At 33.3% G+C, this 20,831-nt stretch overlaps 4 protein-coding genes across 10 annotated transcripts in view; all 4 read right to left on the reverse strand.

The window, feature by feature from the left end:
• Positions 1 to 2,657, reverse strand: part of LOC140061797 (unconventional myosin-XV-like) — a 43,658-nt gene extending 41,001 nt beyond the window's left edge. Inside the window, exon 1 of the mRNA XM_072107918.1 lies at positions 2,638 to 2,657. The gene's annotated coding sequence lies outside the window, so the exon portion shown is untranslated. The remainder of the gene's footprint in view (positions 1 to 2,637) is intronic.
• Positions 2,658 to 8,181: 5,524 nt separating this feature from the next.
• LOC140061813 (putative inhibitor of apoptosis) lies at positions 8,182 to 10,771 on the reverse strand. 3 transcript variants are annotated; one of them, XM_072107919.1, is made up of 2 exons: positions 10,661 to 10,771; positions 8,182 to 10,012 (listed from the first exon to the last, which is right to left on the reverse strand). In XM_072107919.1, exons 1-2 carry the CDS (start codon positions 10,761 to 10,763, stop codon positions 8,469 to 8,471), a joined length of 1,647 nt encoding a protein of 548 aa, XP_071964020.1. In that variant the 5' UTR covers positions 10,764 to 10,771; the 3' UTR covers positions 8,182 to 8,468. The 3 variants fall into 3 exon arrangements, with proteins under 3 accessions (XP_071964020.1, XP_071964021.1, XP_071964023.1); XM_072107920.1 differs by having other exon boundaries at positions 8,182 to 10,009; positions 10,661 to 10,722; XM_072107922.1 differs by lacking the exon at positions 10,661 to 10,771 and adding an exon at positions 10,381 to 10,545.
• Positions 10,772 to 11,308: 537 nt separating this feature from the next.
• LOC140047862 (uncharacterized) lies at positions 11,309 to 15,959 on the reverse strand. Of its 5 annotated transcripts, XR_011844989.1 has the most exons (6): positions 15,843 to 15,904; positions 15,181 to 15,222; positions 14,100 to 14,216; positions 13,353 to 13,633; positions 13,098 to 13,208; positions 11,309 to 12,738 (listed from the first exon to the last, which is right to left on the reverse strand). XR_011844989.1 is itself a non-coding variant. In XM_072092901.1 (5 exons), the coding sequence occupies exons 2-5, from the start codon at positions 15,185 to 15,187 to the stop codon at positions 12,653 to 12,655; spliced, it is 321 nt and encodes a 106-aa protein (XP_071949002.1). In that variant the 5' UTR covers positions 15,188 to 15,222; positions 15,843 to 15,885; the 3' UTR covers positions 11,309 to 12,652. The 5 variants fall into 5 exon arrangements, 1 of the variants encoding a protein (XP_071949002.1); XR_011844987.1 differs by lacking the exon at positions 15,181 to 15,222 and having other exon boundaries at positions 15,843 to 15,955; XM_072092901.1 differs by lacking the exon at positions 14,100 to 14,216 and having other exon boundaries at positions 13,517 to 13,633; positions 15,843 to 15,885.
• Positions 15,960 to 18,138: 2,179 nt separating this feature from the next.
• LOC140047888 (uncharacterized) lies at positions 18,139 to 20,345 on the reverse strand. Its single transcript, XM_072092918.1, has 4 exons — positions 19,949 to 20,345; positions 19,561 to 19,713; positions 19,236 to 19,403; positions 18,139 to 19,001 (listed from the first exon to the last, which is right to left on the reverse strand). The coding sequence occupies exons 1-4, from the start codon at positions 20,157 to 20,159 to the stop codon at positions 18,799 to 18,801; spliced, it is 735 nt and encodes a 244-aa protein (XP_071949019.1). The 5' UTR covers positions 20,160 to 20,345; the 3' UTR covers positions 18,139 to 18,798.
• Between the last annotated feature and the right edge of the window lie 486 nt (positions 20,346 to 20,831).

Raw genomic sequence — 20,831 nt, forward strand, 5'->3', positions numbered from 1 at the left:
ATTGCTTGGAAATTCACCGAAAAACAAGAGGTTTAAACTATTTATATTTTGAACATTATCAGAAAATCATTACCCGACGACGTAAATAAGAGCCATATTGTTCTCAAATGTACAACTGCAATTGTGCCTTCATGCGTATCGTCTGATTAAGTAAGTAAACACGACAGAATCGTTCGGGCGTAGTCGGTATATTCAATATTGGATTGTGTAATCAATAACAATAACTATACAATTAGCATTCAATGGGCGCTTCTTCACATAACTGATGAACAAATTTGTTCTTTTAAACAAATTTATTCATAATCCAGCAAATTATTAACAGCTCTTGTAAAGAAAATTATTTTAACTTTTTAATCTATATTCAACATCCTGATCTATCATACCATCATTTTTTCAATGAGAGGGATTATTATATAATTTAAAAAAAATTATTTTTTTATTATTTTTTAATCAAAAAGATCAAATAAGGCTATTTTTATTATTATAATTTATAGTACAGTAGATAAAACAAGCCTACAGTTTACAGGATTGGTTTAAATATTCTGATGAAATAAACGTAATTTAATAAGCATGTATAATAGGCCTACAATTACCACTTTTACTGTACACAGTAAAATGAAATTCTGTTAGCTTACTATCTAACAGAAAACTACCCTGAAAATGACTCATCTACCTTACAGTAGGAAAGAGAACTTTAGTACTAGCTAGAGCTACAGTATAATATAATATTAAATTAATTTATAAACCTACAGTACAACTTACCAATTAGAGACATAAAGTAAAAACAAGTAAGTGCTAAACAGGTTGCTTCCTGTGCTGAGATCTAATTAAATGCAGATAATGTAATAAGGTAGAGTCGTGCAGGAGTCTATTTATCAAAGTATTACACATCAATATGATTTGGGCAGAGTAAACATTGTCTGGGTGTGGACTTGACCTTTAAAACCAATCAAACTTCAGTAAACCGCCGTCCTACTGATTATATAGATGGTGTTATCATCATGTCCACACATAAATGATATAACAACTTGATAACAAGGTTTATATAGCATCATGAAACAAGACACATTTTGTACATTTCGTGTAATCAAGATGTAAAAACTACCGTACAATATATGACCACAATATTTTAAAATAAAAAAACAAATCTCTTGTGCAGAATAAACTTGTTTACAATCAGAATAATTTGGAATACCCTGGCTGAGCCGTTTAAGTGAGTTAGGCCCGGTTTCCGCTGCATATCATTATTATGAATGGTATAAATATACTGTATACGGTATATTATTCGATGACCCGTTTCTGCTGAAACTACTTTGTTAGAACCTAAAAAAGTTAGCTTTTATTACCCAAAATGTGTTTTGTCAGAAGTATGAATTGGGGGAAGGATAGACATTGCTCAATCCACCTAAATCCCACCGAGCAACCCTATCTCTACCCGACTAGTCATCATCAATGGCCAAGTTGCGTGCAGTTTTGTTATGCTTACTGTTCCCTTTGTTTGGCGACAACCAAACCTCAAAAACCTCATGTTACCCTGTATGTAACCTCTCCTCCCCCTCATTATATATGTGAATAGCAAATTCCGCAATATTTTCGGTCTACCATCACATTTTAGCCATTGCACATATGCACAACAAACCTAGTGTCATGGGTAAACACCCATATATAATATCCACAAAAGATTGAGAAAAATATACGGTATATATTTTATGAAACACATTTCTTCTGCCACAAAAATATTACGCATGAAAAATACCGTATAAATACAATCACCTTCAGTCAATATATTTAAGTCAAAAACTGTCTCACAACATCAGAACAAGGAGACACAGCTTAAAACTATATCGTCCAAAACTTAGAGGAAATCTTATGTGCAGGGTCAACTTTTTTACCATCAGAGTCATACATGACTGGAATTCTCTGCCTCAATATGTAATACAAGCCTCTTTAGTGAACATCTTTAAGTCTAGACTTGACAACTATTTTCGGCTAGAAATGAAATCTAATAGGCACTAGCCAAAACTATTTCCATCAAACATTAAAGTAAAGTATTTAAAACTGACTAAATATGGAGGCTAATTATAGGCAGTGGCACTGGCTTAAAGTTATTCTATCAATCAAATAGTAAGTGTATTTTGTAAATGCATTGCCACTAGTGTGGGATCATCATTTCCGTTTGTCGTTGATAAAGCTGTGAGCGAGACGATCAGGCTTTTTTGGCCCTCTATAAACCTTAAAAAACCCCTATTTCTTTAGTTAGCCTGGTTAGGAGGCAATGATGGGAGTAAAAAAGACGATGATGATGATGATGTGTAAAAAAGACAATAATGGTGAATAAAAAAGGCTATTCTATTAAGTTGGTATAGCCTAGCTAGAGAGCTACCTACGTATAGCTAGGGCCTAGGCCTAACTAAATAGGCTTAGGCCTCTTTAAAAGTCTAAGGTATCCTAGGCCTAGCTAGTAGGCTATGAACTAGCCTAGGCCTACTAGACCCTCAGTCTAGCCTAGCTAGGCCTACTACTACTACTACTACTACTACTAGGCCTACACTACTAATACTATAGGCTAGGCCTAGCCTAGCTAAAAATAATAGTTTCAAGTGAGTTTTTTAAAAACATTATGATAATTGAACCTACCATTTTTTAACATATGATGGGACTATTTAGTTGACAGCAATTGAATTTGTGCACTTCGTTCGAAAAACGTATAGGCTAGTACTAATAGTACTATTCTAGGCGGCCCAGACCTACCTAACCTCCTCGCCGCCGACGACCAACAAACCAAAACAAACTAACCGCCGCGAAAACAATATTCATTTTGTCAAAGATAGTGTAGTAGGAAGATGTTACACTTCCTATTCGTTCAATGCAAATAAAAGCGAGACAACATGGAGCTAAATTTAAAGGGCGCCTCGCACGTCGAGTAGGGATACGGAAAGTTATTGTATAGGAAATAGGCTATTATAACAGTAGAATAATATGATTGTAAAATTAAGATATAATACGAATTAACATATAAAATGTAATGTTATCTTTATAGAAAGTGCAAATGAATCATATTTATATGTTTTGGAATACAAATTTGTGTTTCAATTACCTGGAATTGTTTAGGTATCTGGAATTTATCTACCCGTATTTGATTTCTTTTATTTTAATGTTTTTATTTGCAAATCAATTGAACTTTTTAAAATTATTTACATTTAATTGTTTATCATTGGACATAGATAGAAAATTTAATACCTAGCTTTAGAAACACTTCTTCATCAGAGTGAATAAATATATTAGGAGCCTAGTGGTAAATAGGCCTACAATGTGTATGCCTATATAATAATCCATTACGTATGGTTTATTTCTAAGGGTAATAAAAGAGAATAGGTAGTATGGCATGTAATCAATAATCAATCAATCAATCAATATTTATTATAATCAATAATATTATACAAATAGTCGATCTCCATAAACTGAATACGGTACCAGTAGGCTTGAACATTATGGAATTTAGGACTACGAGTATGTTTTTTTACTGAAAAAAAACCAATTATTGTTAATTATCTATTAATTTTAATAATTTAATAATACTGTAACTAATTATTATATTATGCTTGTAACACTCCGAACTTTCGTGCATTCATCGTAATTGTATATGCCCTGATTATGTAACGCCTAACATTATTGATAATATTAATTATAAGCCAATGAGTTCATTATTGGTAAGGTTATATCAAGGAAAAAATATCCGCGGGGAGGCCTACTTTACCCCCTTTCATTATACTATCCTTACAAAAAATGTTCTATCTATAGAAGTTTTAGAATTCTATGTTAATCTATAGAAACAGATAATTTCTATAGAAACTTTATAGAAATTGCAGAAGAATTGCTATAATTTATTCATAAATCATATATTGTTTGTCAACAACAATACTGTATACTGTAAAATTAGCATTATGACTTCAGACTTTACTGGGGTTTACCAAGATAGGTAAGAGTTTTTATGGGTACGGGTTGGTTTGGGTACGAGATGACCACCATCCATTCATGAATGCGTCTACAGGCGCGCGTAAGCCTCCTCCTGATCCTAGCTCAGTGTTTACAGTCATGTCATGACAAAACTCACTCCAAATAAATGTATTAACAATTAAAAAGATCCAAAAACAGTATGAAAACATTATATTAATTTTTAACTTTGTATAATAAAGACAAAAAAGAAGTTTTTGTTTGTTTTTTGTGGCTTATTTTTACAATTTATTGCCGAAAACACCATTTTCATTGGGCTTTGCCATTGCGCTCCTCATGTTTCAGATTCGTCTATCCCTACTCGTCGTGAGAGGCGCCCTATCTCGAGCGGTTCTCTAATTTTTGAGCGAAGTGTAACATCTTCCTACTACACTATCTTTGATTTTGTTTACCGACCCGCCCTCTATATAAAGCAGAAGTGATTTTAAATAGAAGTGGCCGGGGTGGTATTTAAAACAAAGATTGTATAGCGCCGCTACGCGGCGCAATATAGGTAACTGGGTGAGACCTTTGTAATCCATGGACGCCATTCCGGCGGACAAGTTTGAACCGGAATAAAGTCGTTGTCAAGGCAATATCCACGATTTTTCGGTTAAAGAACGAAGTTGTCTAACCAAACATATCAATGTAAACACACAGAATTAATCGGAAAGTGTCCAGATCCCAAAGAAACTTTTATTTTACTTTGTTTACATAATTTCTTCCCTTTTCCAAGAATCAATCATAAGGATGGTTAACCACAGATACTTCGAGGCGGACCGCAAACTTTAAACCATTTACATTTAAATCACAATAATAACCTGTCCGCCCGAATTAAATGGCGTCCATGGATTTACTGGGCGCGTAGTGTTATAAGATAGGAGCTTGGCAACAGTTACCTATCTTACGCCGCGTAGCGGCGCTATATAATCTTTGTTTAAAATACAGTCAGAGCCATTTAAATAAAGAGTTACGACATTGGATTATAGTCACGTGATATGCAGATCAATTTGTGTCAAACTTGTCTAGTCTCCGTTAATGCATGGAGGTATATGCATGTAAAGTATAGGAGCAAGAAAATACTTTACACTTGTTCTTATATTTAAAAAAATGTAATTGTACATTACGGTGAAATATCGATGTGCACAGCGTACAGAAGTACTTGCGGCAAAGAATATTGCGCGCGCGTGCGCTAGTACATTAACGTTCGATTGATTGATTTTGGAACGAAACATCCCATAACTACGTCCTATTAATAACAATTATGTAATATTTTCAATTCATAATGCATTCTTTGATGGCTAAATAAAAAAATAAAGTGTCGTGGATATATTTGTTAACATATTGAATAGGGTATGAACAATATTAAAATATTAAAGGCAAATTATTACAAATGAAATGATAAACGAGTCTCGGAAAGTTTGTGTCAAAAACACACACAGAGCCATATACTGTATAAAAAGAGGGGTAAATTTGTGTTTTTTGTATTGGTTCATGCTTTGATGTATTCTGAATTGCATGTAGGCCCTAGCATTTATTCTTTTGTTATTATAGACACAATATATATATATGTTACCAAATTAATACCATTAATACAATTAATTACTAAATAAAAACGGAATCTAAGCGTTATTTCATAGACAAAAAATTCTAAAAAAAATGCATGAACTATAGGAAAACGCTATACAAAATAGACGCGCGCGCCCTCAGCGTGCGAATTCTTTAACACAAAAATGGCTTCTAATTTTCAATGTCGTAACTCTTTATATGGCTCTGAATACAGTCAGTCTGAGCTCAGTCTATATTATATCAAAGATCGTATAGCGCCACTAGCGCCACTTCGTGGCGCTATAGTATCTTTGATATATATGGCTCTGAATACAGTCAGAGCCATATTTTGAGAGAGTTACGACTTCGAATGGATTAGAAGCCGTGTCTGTGTCCAACTATTCCTATGTAGCGTATGAAGTTGAGTCTTTTGTTTTGAAAATGTATATGCCTAACGTTCAAAAGGCTTTAATTATCGAATTTAATATCAAAACAATCAATTTGTTTAAAGGTTTTTGTTAAAATAATAAAAAAATTATAAAGTTACTGCGAACATGATTTTAAACAACAAAAATAGCAATTTCGGAACGGTTCTGGTTGTGCGCTCCATGCACGCTCTACGCGTGCGCGTTTAGTTTGTACAGCGATTCTCTATAGTAATGCATTGTTTTTACATTTTGTTGTTTAAAATCATGTTCGCAGTAACTTTATGATTTCGTTATATTATCTTAACAAAAACCTTTACAAATTGATTGTTTTGATATTAAATTCGATATTTAAAGCCTTGTGAATGTTATACATTTTTTAAGCAAATGACTCGACTCCATACGCTACATAGGCAAAGTTGGACACAAACATGGCCGGCGTGCACACCACGTGACTTTCTAAAATCCGTGAACGCAATGCCGTAACTCTCTCTGAATACAGTCAGAGCCATAATATATGGCTAGCTCTGAATACAGTATGTTGAAATCGAAGTTGACGAAATCATATGCCCTAAACAATCTATATTATTAATCTATATATAAATTTACGTAAGGGCAAAATTCGGTAAATCGCGCGTTTCTTCTATAATGTTTACTCGATTGTATATAAAGTTGGTTCGTACTTTCGGTATTGATTTTAACCACCTGATGTAACCCTGTTTACTAATTAAATTGAGTTAGATAATTAGTTATTGACAATTAAAACGAATTTAGGTTCAACGATTTGCCCCAAATAGGGGTGTTTTCCGATCGTGGTATACACTGTCTAATGGATGTCTATCCTGAAAAATACCCGCTCACAATAATACGAGGATGCTTCGCATTTTCCTATCATTCTCCTGCTACGATTGTTTGTAATAGCTTAAAACCGGTTGAACAGATCGAGTACAGTATCATAATGTTGAAGACAGGCCGATTTTCTTTAAACAATACTATTTTGATAGATTTAATATACGTTTATACAAATGTATTGATTTGCGATGAATGGAACATTCCAATCTCTCAGACTCCCAGTTTGTAGGTAAATTTATGAGCCCTGGTTTAAAACAAGTAGGTAAAAAAAATTCCTGCATGGGAAAACGGTCCTTTTTAAAGTAATCCCAACTGATCGATTTATATATAGATTCGAAACAGATGAATTGGGCTTGAGTGAATAACTTCGCAAAAATTCCAAAAACATTTTTAACACACGTTTTTTATTGTAAGTATACGGTATCCATGAGGTAAATTGTAAACTTCCATGTTTTATCAATCCATTATGAAAAGGTTACATTATGAGCAATAGCCTTACTAGTATTATTATTACTTCTGTTATTACTTGTTTTGGTCTGTTCTGGTGGTCTGTGCCTTAAAATATCTATAACTACAGTATTCTTATACGAATTTAAGAGGATTCCTCTTGCTACAGGCTGATAGTTATCCCTCTGAATTAAAACTCGGCCTCTAAGATTGTTCTGGGGAGAAGCAATTAATGCACACATTTTCTGTGTATTTTCAATGTAAGAGCATAGACTCTTATTTTACCTAAAACATACTGTAGGTAAAGGGTCCTCCTAAATACCAAGACCTACCAAGAACTACCCAATACCTACCAAGATGATATAAACCTATGATGCAGTTATTGGCAATTATGAATAAATCCGTGACCTAATCATACAGTTCTCTCGTTTATCCTAATTGTTGTTCCATGTATGTTAACGTACGTTAACAGGTGGTTTCAGATTTTTTAGACTGTAGGTTTAACTCTCACATACGAATAGTACGTTTTGTATGGTGTGTGATAGACTCTGGAGCTTTGCTAGGTAATTTAAAAGGTACAATATGATGTTGATCCTCTACTAGCCATGGGCCCGCCCAGGTCTCACATTTTGAGCTACCGTAAAACCTTGGAAAAAAGCCCGTTAAGCTATTAAAATATATTAGGCAAAAATGTTTCTGGTCACAATGCAAACCTCGAAAAGAAGCCCCCTTAACCGTATGTGGATTACGGTGCAAACATTCACGCAACTGTTCACACATCATGTACCCTATAAATATAGGCGTTTGCGGGCGTGTATCATAATACACGCAAATGCCGTCAAACAAAAAGCGTTGTTTTTATTTAATTTTAATCTTTTAACGAACACATGGAAGAAAAAAATTCAATTTTTAGAGATGAGATAATCAATACAAATCTTAATGAAAATTAAAAGTCGATGCGTTACACATGAATTATATTAATTATTCATTTTTATAAAAAAGTGTTAATGTACATAACGTACTATAATTACATTATTTATTACAATCAACAAACAACTGACTCATGTTTGCAGCCGATATTCAAAGTACCGTGCTTAAATAACATTGTTATTGTTTCAAATTGTTACTGTACTAAAGTTAGGTACAGTATATTTTCTAAAAAAAATTTATTTAATTAACAAATTTCCCAAGAAGGTGCACAGATTATGCCAGATAAGCCTTCACATATCTCTGAATTGTAGTTCTGCAAATCGGACACGACGACAGGTTTTCTGCACACGACACGCATGTGGCAAGATGAGAACATGGCACAAAAAGCACACATGCTTCATTGTCCATGCAGATCTTACAAGTGCCCTTTTCCCGAAGATCGCGCAGAGTAGATTTCAATTCTTCTGACAAGTTTTCTTCATCAGACTCTGAAGATGTTGATCTACGACCTTGACGACTGGTGGTACTGTCGTCGTTTTTAGGCAACTCCAATGCCTGGTGCTTGCTCTTTCCATTTGCTTGCAGAGAATCATCTTTACAGTTCTGAGAATCGCCCTTCAAAGAATCAACCTTGCTGCAGCTCATAGAATCCGACTTGAAGCTTGATTCATCATTCTCGGCCATCATAACTGCATCAAACAGTTCCGCAGCAGAATTGAAGTTGTCACCAGTTGATTTAAGTCTGCGCTGGACAACTTTTTCCACTTGTTTGATGTCATAACCCATCTCCAGAATTTGTAGAACATATTTTGAGTGCATGGCATCTTGTAATGTAGTCTGCTTTTTGCTTGTATGTTGAGACGGCTTTTGCTGATTTCTCTGTTGAGATGGCTTTTGCTGATTTCTCTGTTTTTGTTGGCTTTGATCACTAAGTGGCATTTTCAGATTTGGAAAGTCTCTCTGAACCTTTTGAATAAAATGTTTTCCTTTCTTTTGTATCAGCCACTCGCACTTTGGAAACCACTTAGCATGTTCAACCCAAGGGTCATCATTAATCCCCCAGCTACGTAATCCTCCCCCGCAATAAAAACACTTTGTGTCAGTCGGACTGTCTTCCAGAGCGAAAAATCCAGCCTCAGCTATTACATATGGTTGTTGGTAAGTCTGCCATCTTTTAAATGTCTCTTCACGTCTATCTGCACTGCTGTATTGTGGAAACAATGTCCGTGTTAATGGCGGCTGTCGTTGATTACTACCGTGCCTTATCAGTGTGTTTGTATCAAGTATTCTCGCTGTCTGTCTTTGTGGTTGTTTAACAAGATTTTGATGCAATTGCTGTTTTTTTATTGGATTAAAATATTGATTACTATTTACTTTTGCTGCTCTGACAACTTTTTCAGAGTTCGTCTCATCAGATTGTTTCAGTAACTGACATTGAGGATAGTGTCTCCTGTGTTCCGCATCGGCTGCATCACCTACTTCCCAATCTCTAATTTGACCACCACAGGAGTAGCATTTGACAATGTCCCTGCATCCTAGGTAAAATAATCCTGACTTTGCTAACGACGTTGCTGAGATGATGTCTGTGATTGGCCAATTCTTAAAAGATGCCAATCTTGTAAAGTAAGATGACATATCAGGGGGTTCCGTTGATGTGCTGTCAGTTTCGACGTCACTACTAAGTTCGCATGAGTCATTTATGTCACCACCATCACATTGATCTTCTCCACTTCCTCTCCCATTATAAGTAGGTTTCTGCTTGCTCTTCTGTCTTGTAAGGTCATCATGTTTGTTTTGCCTATGGCTCATGTTCACTACTGGAATAAAGAAATAAGTTTGTATTTTGTAAGAAGGAACAGTATAATTACACTACGTAATCTAAAGTGGTCAAACAAACTTACCAAACAGGTAACACTTCTCAATTAGGCTAAACCAAGAGATAATGATTAACAAATCTAAACCTGGTATTTTATATATGTTGACTAATTTATTACTAAATTAAAAATTAGATTCATGGGTAAAACCAGTTTATTGCATATTGTTGTTGTTGTAGCTTTGTATTCTGCGTAATTACGAAATTCCGGTTTCCATTTAAAAATTAATAGTTAATACAGTAACTTCCCAGTCGGCCATAATTACATCATTTTAAAATCAATATAAATAGGCTACAGAAGAGTAGGCTTACCACTATCGGTATGACGAAATAACATAATGGAACAGTTAGCCGTTCAGTGGCCTGATCGTACAGTACAGTAGGCCCTATCCTATCCCTGACCAGCCTCTAAATAGCCGGCCTAGTAGGGCCTAGCTAGGCCTAAAATAGTAGCTAGTAGGTAAGGTAGGCTAACTAATAATAAATCCCCAGTTATTATTCGATATTTATAATAAATAGCAGGTTTTTTAAAGAAGTAAATTAATGTATAGTCTATACTATACTATTCTATACGGTTAAAAAAAGATCTTACCTTCCAAAATAAATTTGATGAAATAGACGACACACGACATGAATACAGTACATAAAAAAACACCGGAAATTTCCGAAGCTCTATTTATAGTCGATGACATCATTATTCATACTGTATTATCGACCATTCATGAACTTTATTGAACCATTGAGGAAAACCATATAATAATTGGACGAGTCGCAATCCTGTTTTTTAAAACCGTCTATACTTCACGTGACATCTATTGTAAATTCCTGACGTACTTTCCATGTTCCTATTTTGATCGATGCACAGAGGAGTGACATCATCGTTACCATAAGATAAAGAAAATACAATATGTGTGGAAAATTGAATATTTTATTTATAGTACTTTGTCTCCAATTGTATTACGGCCAGATTTCCGGTATAATTATTTTTTATTATCAAATAAATCAATTATTAAATATATTTTGTTGATGAAAATCCGATTAGTCCTAATACATTTTTATAATGACATTTATATAATAGTTTTTAAATGAAATAAAATAAACATATACAAAAATATCTTGATAAAAACACACAAGAGTAGGTCTACATCATCGATAAAAAACAATACACGAAAATGAACTGTACAACAATTATCGCAATCAGTAAAATTATTGAAATTATCAATCAAATGCACAGCCTGCAGATATTTTTGTTTTTTTTGTCTGAAAATTAAAATTGTTGATGCGGCCTATACTGTGACAAACACCGTGGTTCAATATCGGAGGGGGAAGGCTGTTCAATATTCAAAGGTTTTAAAGCACAAACAAAACTGCGGAATAGGCCTATACAGGGAACCAAGGGTCTGATAGCCTTGATCTACCGTAACGAATGAAAGGTTCCTTCAACAAAACAAATTCGAAAAAGTGGCCCGGACTCGGACTGTAGGACGCACGATAACGATTAATAACGTATTTCGTAAGCTATAGATATTATTTGTTAAGAATACGTTTTTAAAGAATATTTTACAAAAACAAAGTAAATAACCGGAATTTGTGTCTCACTACGTTTTTATTCCATAAATCGAGAATGCTAATTCTTATTATGTTTATTTTATTATTATTACTGTCACACTGTAGTACAAAATGTATTCAGCCTATCAAGTTTAATTATCAATACTTGCATACATATTTGCAATATTACGTCACGGAATCATTGAAGTTGAAGTACATAGCATGGAATGTATTTATTTATAAATATTGTAATAAATATTTATAATATATTTTTTAATTAGGCCTATAGACAGAAAAATAAATACGATTGTACTGCTTTGGCACACACTGTACATTGCAATATCATAGTCTGGGTTCCAGACGGAGTTTTGACTTAATATTATAAGTAAAAATATAAATATTTTGACACATAATGGCGTTTCATCCATACGTATACTATTTGAAGTTGTAAAGTTGTGTTTTCAGACAAAACTCGAAACGTGGAATAACATAAATAAAGACAATAAATAGGCCCTCCAGACTTGGGGCGAGTCTATAATATCATACAAAATAAAACAGTAAAATGAAGAAAAAAATGGAAATGTCGGTGGAGAATGGTATTATAATATATTATTATTATATTCATGGAGGATGGGAAGAGTTAGTGCGGTCAGCTTTTGCTAATGTTTTAATTGATTCCAGAAAAAATCACCCCCCCCCCCCCCATTCAATATACAATAAAATATACTGGTCACTTTAATAACGATAAATCTAGTTTACGATAATTAATTCCCTTTGAAGTAGCACTTAAAAATCAAGCATCAATTAATAATATCGTCATTTGTGAATAATGTTGTATCAGGCAACACAAAATAACTTTCCATAAACAATTTAAAAGTTACATAACTATAAATAATATTACCTAGGCTATTTTACTTAATTCCGAGTGAAGTTATTTATAAAAAGTTATAGATCACTGATAACACTGACAAAAAAATGTTCCAGAAGAGTGATTGTTCGAATTGGTGGTCAATCATGTAAGGTTTGAATGGTAAGCCTAAAATATATCCTCAGCATCATCGTCATTCGGTGGAACTCCTCTTTCATCCTGGTTCGTTAGTGGATCGGCTCTACCTTCCTCTACTAGATTTTTAAAAAGACAGTTACATTTCAGAATTTATAACAAGTAATGTGCAATAAAGTATACTTTTACGTATTTATATCTATACGTAGACGGAAGTGGACGGTGACGATATATATCCGATATTATTTTGATTTGATACCGGTAATTATCATATCAGTTTCAGATTGTAACACATGATTACATGATGTTAAATTAATGTATATAAATATATAAATATTTCAATAAAGAAATTGAAATACAAACTGTATGTTTTGTCTAGTACCGGTAAGGTATGGAATATAATAGGCCTAATTGTTTTAATGCAATGCTGAATAAAGTTTTGCTTTTTCACAAAAGGCAAATTAGAATTAAAACTTACGATCGGTCGAATGTTGGTCGTCACTTCGTTTGCGCCATGCCCACCAGATATACATGCCGACCATCAGACAAATCACAGCCAAAATAACTGGGACGACAATCAGGTAATTGCCTGAAAAAAAAAAAACCACCGATACAACGTATTTGACACATGGCACAATTGTGGGGAACTAACTGTTATTTTTGTAGTGTTAAGCAAAATCACAGAATATGAAATTAATATGTTAATAAAAAATAATAAAGAAAAAATTACTACCGCGTATACTCTTAAACCCTGTCTACACTTTCAAACTAGTTTGATAAAAAAAAAGTGTGATATGCTCAAATATGGTAGTGATATGACATCATCATGTCCATATATGGGCACATCAGATTTTTTTGTCACATAAAGTTTGATAGTGTAGACAGTAGTAGTAGTACTGTTGCTAGGATCGGGCGTATTATTTGAATCAGTTGTGTACATAATGTCAGAAAATGATGAAGGCATCAAAGATGTTGATTCAATCATCGTTGTCGTTGTTGCTGAAGGTACCATGCCTAAATAAAGATTGAGTATAATATATTTGTGTGTTTAAACAAATGTTATTTAGAGCAGGGAGATGTAATCTCCCTGTTTAGAGTTATGTACGCTTACGCCTATTTATTTAAATGTTTCGTTATTTCTTTATATACATTTAATTTATGTTTGACTTAAGTCAATGCTATCAATCGTGTTGGTACATTGGAGTGGCGGATCCAGTATTTCTATCAACTTACAGTTTACACTGTAGGCCTAAATGTTAGTGTTATAAATGTATACATATATGCCTACATTTCCATGTGAAATGTACCCGCCACACGATCGACATTAATACGGCACCAGAGAATTAGTTTTTGCCTCAACACATAGGCCTACAGTATATATAGTATACCATATACAAAATGGATCAAGACAATATCGCTTTTATACACTTCATCATGTTATTCCAAAAGTACCGTACTGCACAAATAGTGTCCAGCTTACCTGGGCATAGATTGTTACACAAGGTCACATTGTAAAAGGGCGAGTCATCATTGCAAATCAGGTTGCAGTTTTAACATAAACCTGTTTGTTCGTTACGAAACGTACCCGTAGTACATACTAGTTGTAAATAAAAGACGTTTTTATATAACTTGTTATCAAATCAGTTAATATCGGCTAGGAAAACTGATACTTAAAACTCATGATTAAACAATTAATATTTTGCATAAGAAATGAAAACAAAAAATACTTTAAAATTGTTGATTTTATATAATGTTTTTTTTAATCCCCTGTGAGTGTTGAAGAAAGTATATCAATTGAATTAATTAGTATGTCTGTACTCTACATGCAATAACTGCTTCGTGAACGTGAAATCATGGTTATTTCCTCCATTGAATATGAATGACAATTAAAGCCCCATTCCCTACGTTTTTTAGATCTAATTTAAGATCACAAACTATATTTAATGTAAAAATAATACTATATGGTCCTATTGCGATAACTTTTTTCGTCTTTAAACGGTTAAAAATGTGAAAAATAAATCGATTTTAATAATTATAGCGGCCCGCTATAAATCCCAAAATGCATTGCGCGCGGATTGCTATTGTTGTTTTTCACCTGTAATTCGCCCACTTTTCGATCGATCGTGAAGCCAAAACAAATGGAAGACTCCTAACTTTTCAGCGAAAATACTGGGTTTTCCCCAATTTGTATCAACGGAGGTTGGCAAAAATAGAAAGACAATTAATGCAGCAACTATACAACGTCAGACTAGGTATATAGCTAGCGTACGATGTTCGTACGTTACCGATGTTTACCAGCTAGGCCTACAAAACTAAGCCTAGCTAGGCTAGGCCTGAGACCGTCCACGAGAGGTCGATCGCCGCGAGCTACTTAGGTAGTGCATTGTTTCTCACTTTTTATCATAATTTACCATAAAACGTACATTTAAGAAAAGGAATGACATGATTTAATGTTTTTAAAGTGATATATATGTATTATTTTCCAAAAAACGTCCAAAATTGCAGGGAAGGGGTCTTTAACTATTATTGAAAACATTACAATTATTGATTGTGAGACTTACGATTCATTCTGACAATAATCTCTGGTCAGTCTCTCAAAATGTCTTTATTATTTAGAGAAAAGATAAATAGAAGTTGTTTTTATCAACAAAACTTAACCAGTCTATCTGCAGGTCTCAATCATGGACAATTTAGATTATAGAAGGAAATCTAACCTACTCCAACTGGCTTACATTTTATTTACACACATCTAAAATAAATTATAAAATAAGTACGAACAAAAATTGATAATAAAATGATAATTGCCTAAGTGGTAAAATCCACCAAGCCAGGAATCTTTTAATTGAAATTCATTCAAATGTGATTCAAAATAAATTTCGTCGGACGGCAAACAAACAACAACAACAATTTCTTAGTAGCCTACAGATCTACTATGAATATTGTAGTAATATAAGGAGATGTTAATCCGTGTTACAAATAATATCACAGGCCTAACTGACTACTACATCTTGTTGCAATGTATGTGCATGGAGAAATAACTTATTTCTTCATGGTGTCTACGCTAGTAGTACATTAAACTTCTACAGTATAAAATGTAACGAGCGGTATTTCCAGTAGACGGGCTCTCGGATAAAAGGATCTAAGCATGGAGTAAATAATATTTCTTATTCTTTACTACAGGATCTAAAAATAATTAATGAGTAAACATTTAATCAAGACCTACCTTCTGTATTTTTGATAAGAAATGTAAATAAATATAGCTATTTAATTTCCGTTTATCTAACACTTCAAATGGTTTTAAATGACTGATCGTGCAGTCAAGTTCATGGTCTGCTGTACTCTCTGAAATAAACAATACGACTCGATATATATCATGTGACAATGACATCACACCGTTCATTACATCGTCACCGTTTTCTGGAAGCTTCTATACTATTCTTTTCAATACTCGACTTATGTTGACTGTTTATATTGTATTTTTACCGTACGCTTAGGCCTATTTATTAAATACACTGTCAGTGTGTAATACAAGTTTGTTTATTTTACGTTTAAATCGGTCGCACACTAGATTTTTTTAATTTTTTTTTTCGAAATATGATGGAAAAAATATAATAAAAGATAAATATGGGCCTACCTAAATAAAAGAGAATTAGCCACTTAATTACATTTTGAATAAATAGGTCTCATTTCAATTTAATGTTAGGACTACAGCCTTATACCAAGGCAATCATAATTGATTGATTAGATAAAGATGACAAACATATATATTGATACATAATTTATTAATTTCAGTAAATCGTTGCTATTTCTCATCGTTTTATAGGTGTACACAATATTAAAAGTCTTTTATTTTTTATTGGAGTTGTTTTTTTTGTCATGAACCGGATTTAAAGGTAGGCCTTGATCGTATGATGTTTGTATGAATGGAACCGAATTTACATGCATGGAAAATCCAAAAATACTATGAATGTGTATTGCGTAATAATATGACGCATGGTACAATAATAGGCCATTCATGAAAATTTGAATAAAGAAATTCCAATCAGTTTAATTGTTGAACGAGAGAAATATTGACTGGTTCTGGGGAAAAAAGTAATATGCCCATTTTTTTTCTCTAGTGGTAAATCGCTTTCTGCGTAGGCCCTACTGAAAGTTTTCCCATCACATTATTTGAATCACACAGTCAATGCTAATGCCCTTTCTTCAAAACTGAACTGTGATGGCAATAACATTAGCCTACTGTCAACCACATTTTAACAAGAAATTATTTCTTAATAAAAAAAATTATTGTAATTAATATTAGTGTAATTACGACTGTTAATCAACTATGAGCAAAATCACTTTTAAAAGAGGAGTGGCCCTTGTCAGAGTTTTCATCAGCATCAATCTTGTCTTTATTTTTTACGTTTTTAAACTATCAGCCTAACTACACCACCCTCAAAACACACATGCCACTTCCTTGTTAACAGTGGTAGTTTGTAGTTATTAGTTACCATAGATATATACTACTATCTCTATGGTAATACTGCAGTAAGTAATGAGTGAAATGAAGCCTATTATGAATGTTACTATCTATATTCAATGGGGGAAACATTTGAAAATTTCAATTGTGTCATCTGACAGTATTATACGTACCGATCCATATTGTAATTCGGTGCCAATCACAACGTTGAATCATATATTACGTCAATACATAGGCCTACACAATACACATTATTATTTAAGATAGTTATTATTATTATTATTAACAATACGCTGCGTATACTCCCAGTGATAGATTTATTGTCCTATTGTTGCTTGTATAAATAGTTTTCGTTTCGTAATAGCAAATACCACCGAAGGCCTAACCTGCATGATTTGCTTTCTGTTATATACTACGTAAGTTATACATTATCGGAATGTGTTTTTAATATCCAAAAAAAAAATTTGCACCTTAACTGGAGGATGATTCCAATATCGGAAAACTCCCGCAATATCAGGAGTGGGAAGTCTTATCCTAAGTACAGTTAGTATATTAGCATGAAGTGTCTAATTATTACTCCATACAAGATACAAGTCTACTTTATTGTCAACATTTTACAATGTTGAGATATGTTTTGTACCATAGTAGATCGTTAAACAATACAGTGATGAATATTTAAATAAATGATAATACAAGTTACTATATCTTTTAAGTTTTGATAAATTGCATGCCATGTACAGTCTTGAAAATATGCTGAAACGGTTAGTGTGAAAATTGTTTTTTTTTCAAATACAAATTTGAAAAAAAAAATTCAGGGGGACAATATATCTTTCTCTAAATAACTGTTACGTCAACAAGCGAAGGGCGTTTTTTGTAAAAAATATTTCTTGATTTTACAATAACCTCTTTAGTTTTCTTGGCATAGGCCTATGAGTGTGCGTCATAAATCAAGCGTTTGCACCGGAGTTGTTCCGAGTAGTGGAGTGCAGTATGGATTAGCGATTAAACATTAATCATTAAAAAAGAAATGACACTTGTATAAACATATATGTGCATTATTTTATTGAAAGATTTTGTTATAAATTAAACCGTAACAAACGTTTAAATATAAAAATGTCAATTTACTTAATAAAATATACTAGCATACTATACACCTTATATTAATATTCAGCCTATATTTAACATTTTTACAAATTTACAATAGTTCATTCATTCTCATTTCAAAGTCTTTAATGAAAATCAAGTACTGTTTTTTTGGAATATTTTCACTTTCCTATGAAATGAAGATAGGGCAATGAATAGTTTTAAAAACACGGCCAACTCCCTCTCCAGGGGACACTGTATTGTTGGGGTGGGGCAGGGGGGGGGGGTGTGTCTACTGGGGTGGGGGTGTAACAATGCCAATCTGGGAGTAAGAAGAATGTATTCATATTCCAAGCAATTAAATATTTTGTGTCATCCAAATTATACTTAATTTAATTACAAATCATTGCAGTATTTAAAAATAATTATGCAGTTTCTTATTACTTTTAATACAGCGGTCATTTTACGTAATGCAATTTTCTCAATCTTCATGATTTCAACGTAGGACATTGAAAGAAAGTACAGTAAATGCAGAACAGATCCTCGTTCTGTTATGTGCGTCGTATCCGCCGATTTCTTTCGTCAATAAAAAAGCAAGTTGTTTTCCTTTTTTATTTTATTTGTTTATTTTACATCATACCATATCAGATGGAGCCTGGTCCGCCACCGGTTTATGTGGAATGGTTTCTATAGGTTTTCCAGAGATAGGTCTTGCAGTTTGGTTTTTAAGTTTGTTTGTGTTTCTTTTACACCGTCTGTTTAAGTAGAACAACCCAATACATACCAATATTATGACTGCGAAAACCGGTATACAAATCAGAATGATGTTCCATTTACCTACAAACAAAGAAAATTAATGAAAAAAGGAGGTAATACGGAATTTAAAAATGTAGGCTAAAAATGTTACTGATGAATTGTAACGACATTTAGAATTAACAAAAATGTGAATAAAAGTGGTGTTTGCACCACAAAAGAGAAGAAAAATAAAATAAAAATGTATCACAAATGGACTATAGTCAAAGGAAATGGGTCTATCTGCCGTAAACTACTACATTTTGTCTATTTACTTACTAGTGCCACTAGTAATGCTATCACTATGAGGAATCAATGTTTCTGCTATAACTCCTGGAGGTACAGTAGTCATTGTAGTTAACGTAGGCCTAGTAGTAATGTAATTAGGCCTAGTAGTAGTAATAACTGTTGTTGGTATTAAAAGTATGGAAGTAGGTGACACCAAGCCTATAAAAAAGTAGAAAAAATAATGTCATTATTACATTGACATAAACGTCAAACGATGTTTTTTTTTTTAAATTGTACTGCAATTAGAATAAGTTGAGTGATCAGTAAACAATGGAATAGTGAATTTCAATATGGACAGCAATATAAACAGTCTTACCTGGACATTTGTCGGTGCATTTAGTAACATCAAAGAAGCCAGAGTCTTTACTGCACCATATCTCACACGGGTCACACACGCCTGTTCCCTCGTTACAGTATGTCATTGGAAAATCTAAGCATCTATTGGAACATGCATCAAGCACCACAGGCTCTACAAAATACAAATATAATATAGGCCGATGGTTATGTAACTGCGCTCCACGTTAACGCGTAAAAAAGTAAGCTTTAGAATGACAATAATTCTGTACAGCGATAAATTCTTTGTGATTTTTGTGTGATGTAAGATAAATAATAAAACAACGCAATTTCTGTTTCTGGTCTAAACCTACACTTACGTAATTTTTACTATATCCAACATCTCTTTTCAAAGACCAATGAAATCTTACCATCTAAACATCCAAGAGATTCACATTTGTTTTCACTATAAAATTGCGAATCGTCTTCGCAATATATGTTGCAGTTCTCACATATCGCTGTGAGTTTGTTGCAGTAAACATACTTAAATTGTTGACAACGATTATTACAAACGTCAACCGCCAATGACATCCAGTGATTGAACATAAAGGAGAGAATTACAAGAGCAGTTTTACACGACATGGTGGTTAATTCGTGACAGCAAAGGAAAAAAACCTGTAGTAGTGACTGACATGAGATTATATTTGTTAACAACTATATTTCCTTTTAGAATATCAGATATATTAATGATAATAGGACTTTTATTTTTGAATCATCAGCTATAATTATATCTTTGGTTTATCCCATTGTGACGTCATAGTGCGCCGTGTGACAGAAGTCTAAGAGCATATCAATAACAAATGAAGTTCTAAACTTACATTCAATTGTTAATGGGAAATTCTCGAAAATTAGGCCTATTAGGCGCACCTAGGCTATCTTTATCAAATCGTATCTGAAAAACGAACACTGTACTTAAATATAATTGAAGATCTATTAGGCCTGGTCTATGGATACAGGCATATATTTTAATCGGAAGCGGTATTTCCAATATATTTATATACATTATATTTAATCAATCAAAATAATCATGTGATGTTTGACTGTGAACAAATGTTTCGTGTTGGAATTTTTAAATTACTATTTTAGCTTACACAAGTAGGGTTATTAGCGGTACATTGGATTTTCCAAGCCTTCAGCTCTGTCTACACTATCAAACTAGTTTGACTATCACATGTTTGTCAGTCAGAGCTTTAAATTCGGTCTCATTCACAAATCGAATTATTTCATCATTACGTCAGACACAGACAATATAAA

This window comes from Antedon mediterranea, chromosome 1 (assembly GCF_964355755.1).
Source record: "Antedon mediterranea chromosome 1, ecAntMedi1.1, whole genome shotgun sequence".
In the NCBI taxonomy this organism is placed as follows: Eukaryota; Metazoa; Echinodermata; class Crinoidea; order Comatulida; family Antedonidae; genus Antedon; species Antedon mediterranea.

What these genes read in the sequence shown, in the direction of transcription:
- LOC140061813 (XM_072107919.1), bottom strand. Translation starts at nt 10,763, where the DNA reads ATGATGTCATCGACTATAAATAGAGCTTCGGAAATTTCCGGTGTTTTT. An exon ending in CATCAAATTTATTTTGGAAG is followed by an intron (nt 10,013 to 10,660) that starts GTAAGATCTTTT and finishes TCTTTATTCCAG; the next exon opens with TAGTGAACATGAGCCATAGG.
- LOC140047862 (XM_072092901.1), bottom strand. An exon ending in TACGCCCGATCCTAGCAACA is followed by an intron (nt 13,209 to 13,516) that starts GTACTACTACTA and finishes TTTTTTTTTCAG; the next exon opens with GCAATTACCTGATTGTCGTC. An exon ending in CGACCAACATTCGACCGATC is followed by an intron (nt 12,739 to 13,097) that starts GTAAGTTTTAAT and finishes TTAAAAATCTAG; the next exon opens with TAGAGGAAGGTAGAGCCGAT.
- LOC140047888 (XM_072092918.1), bottom strand. Translation starts at nt 20,159, where the DNA reads ATGTCGTGTAAAACTGCTCTTGTAATTCTCTCCTTTATGTTCAATCAC. An exon ending in ATGCACCGACAAATGTCCAG is followed by an intron (nt 19,404 to 19,560) that starts GTAAGACTGTTT and finishes ACTTTTTTATAG; the next exon opens with GCTTGGTGTCACCTACTTCC. An exon ending in TAGCATTACTAGTGGCACTA is followed by an intron (nt 19,002 to 19,235) that starts GTAAGTAAATAG and finishes CTTTGTTTGTAG; the next exon opens with GTAAATGGAACATCATTCTG.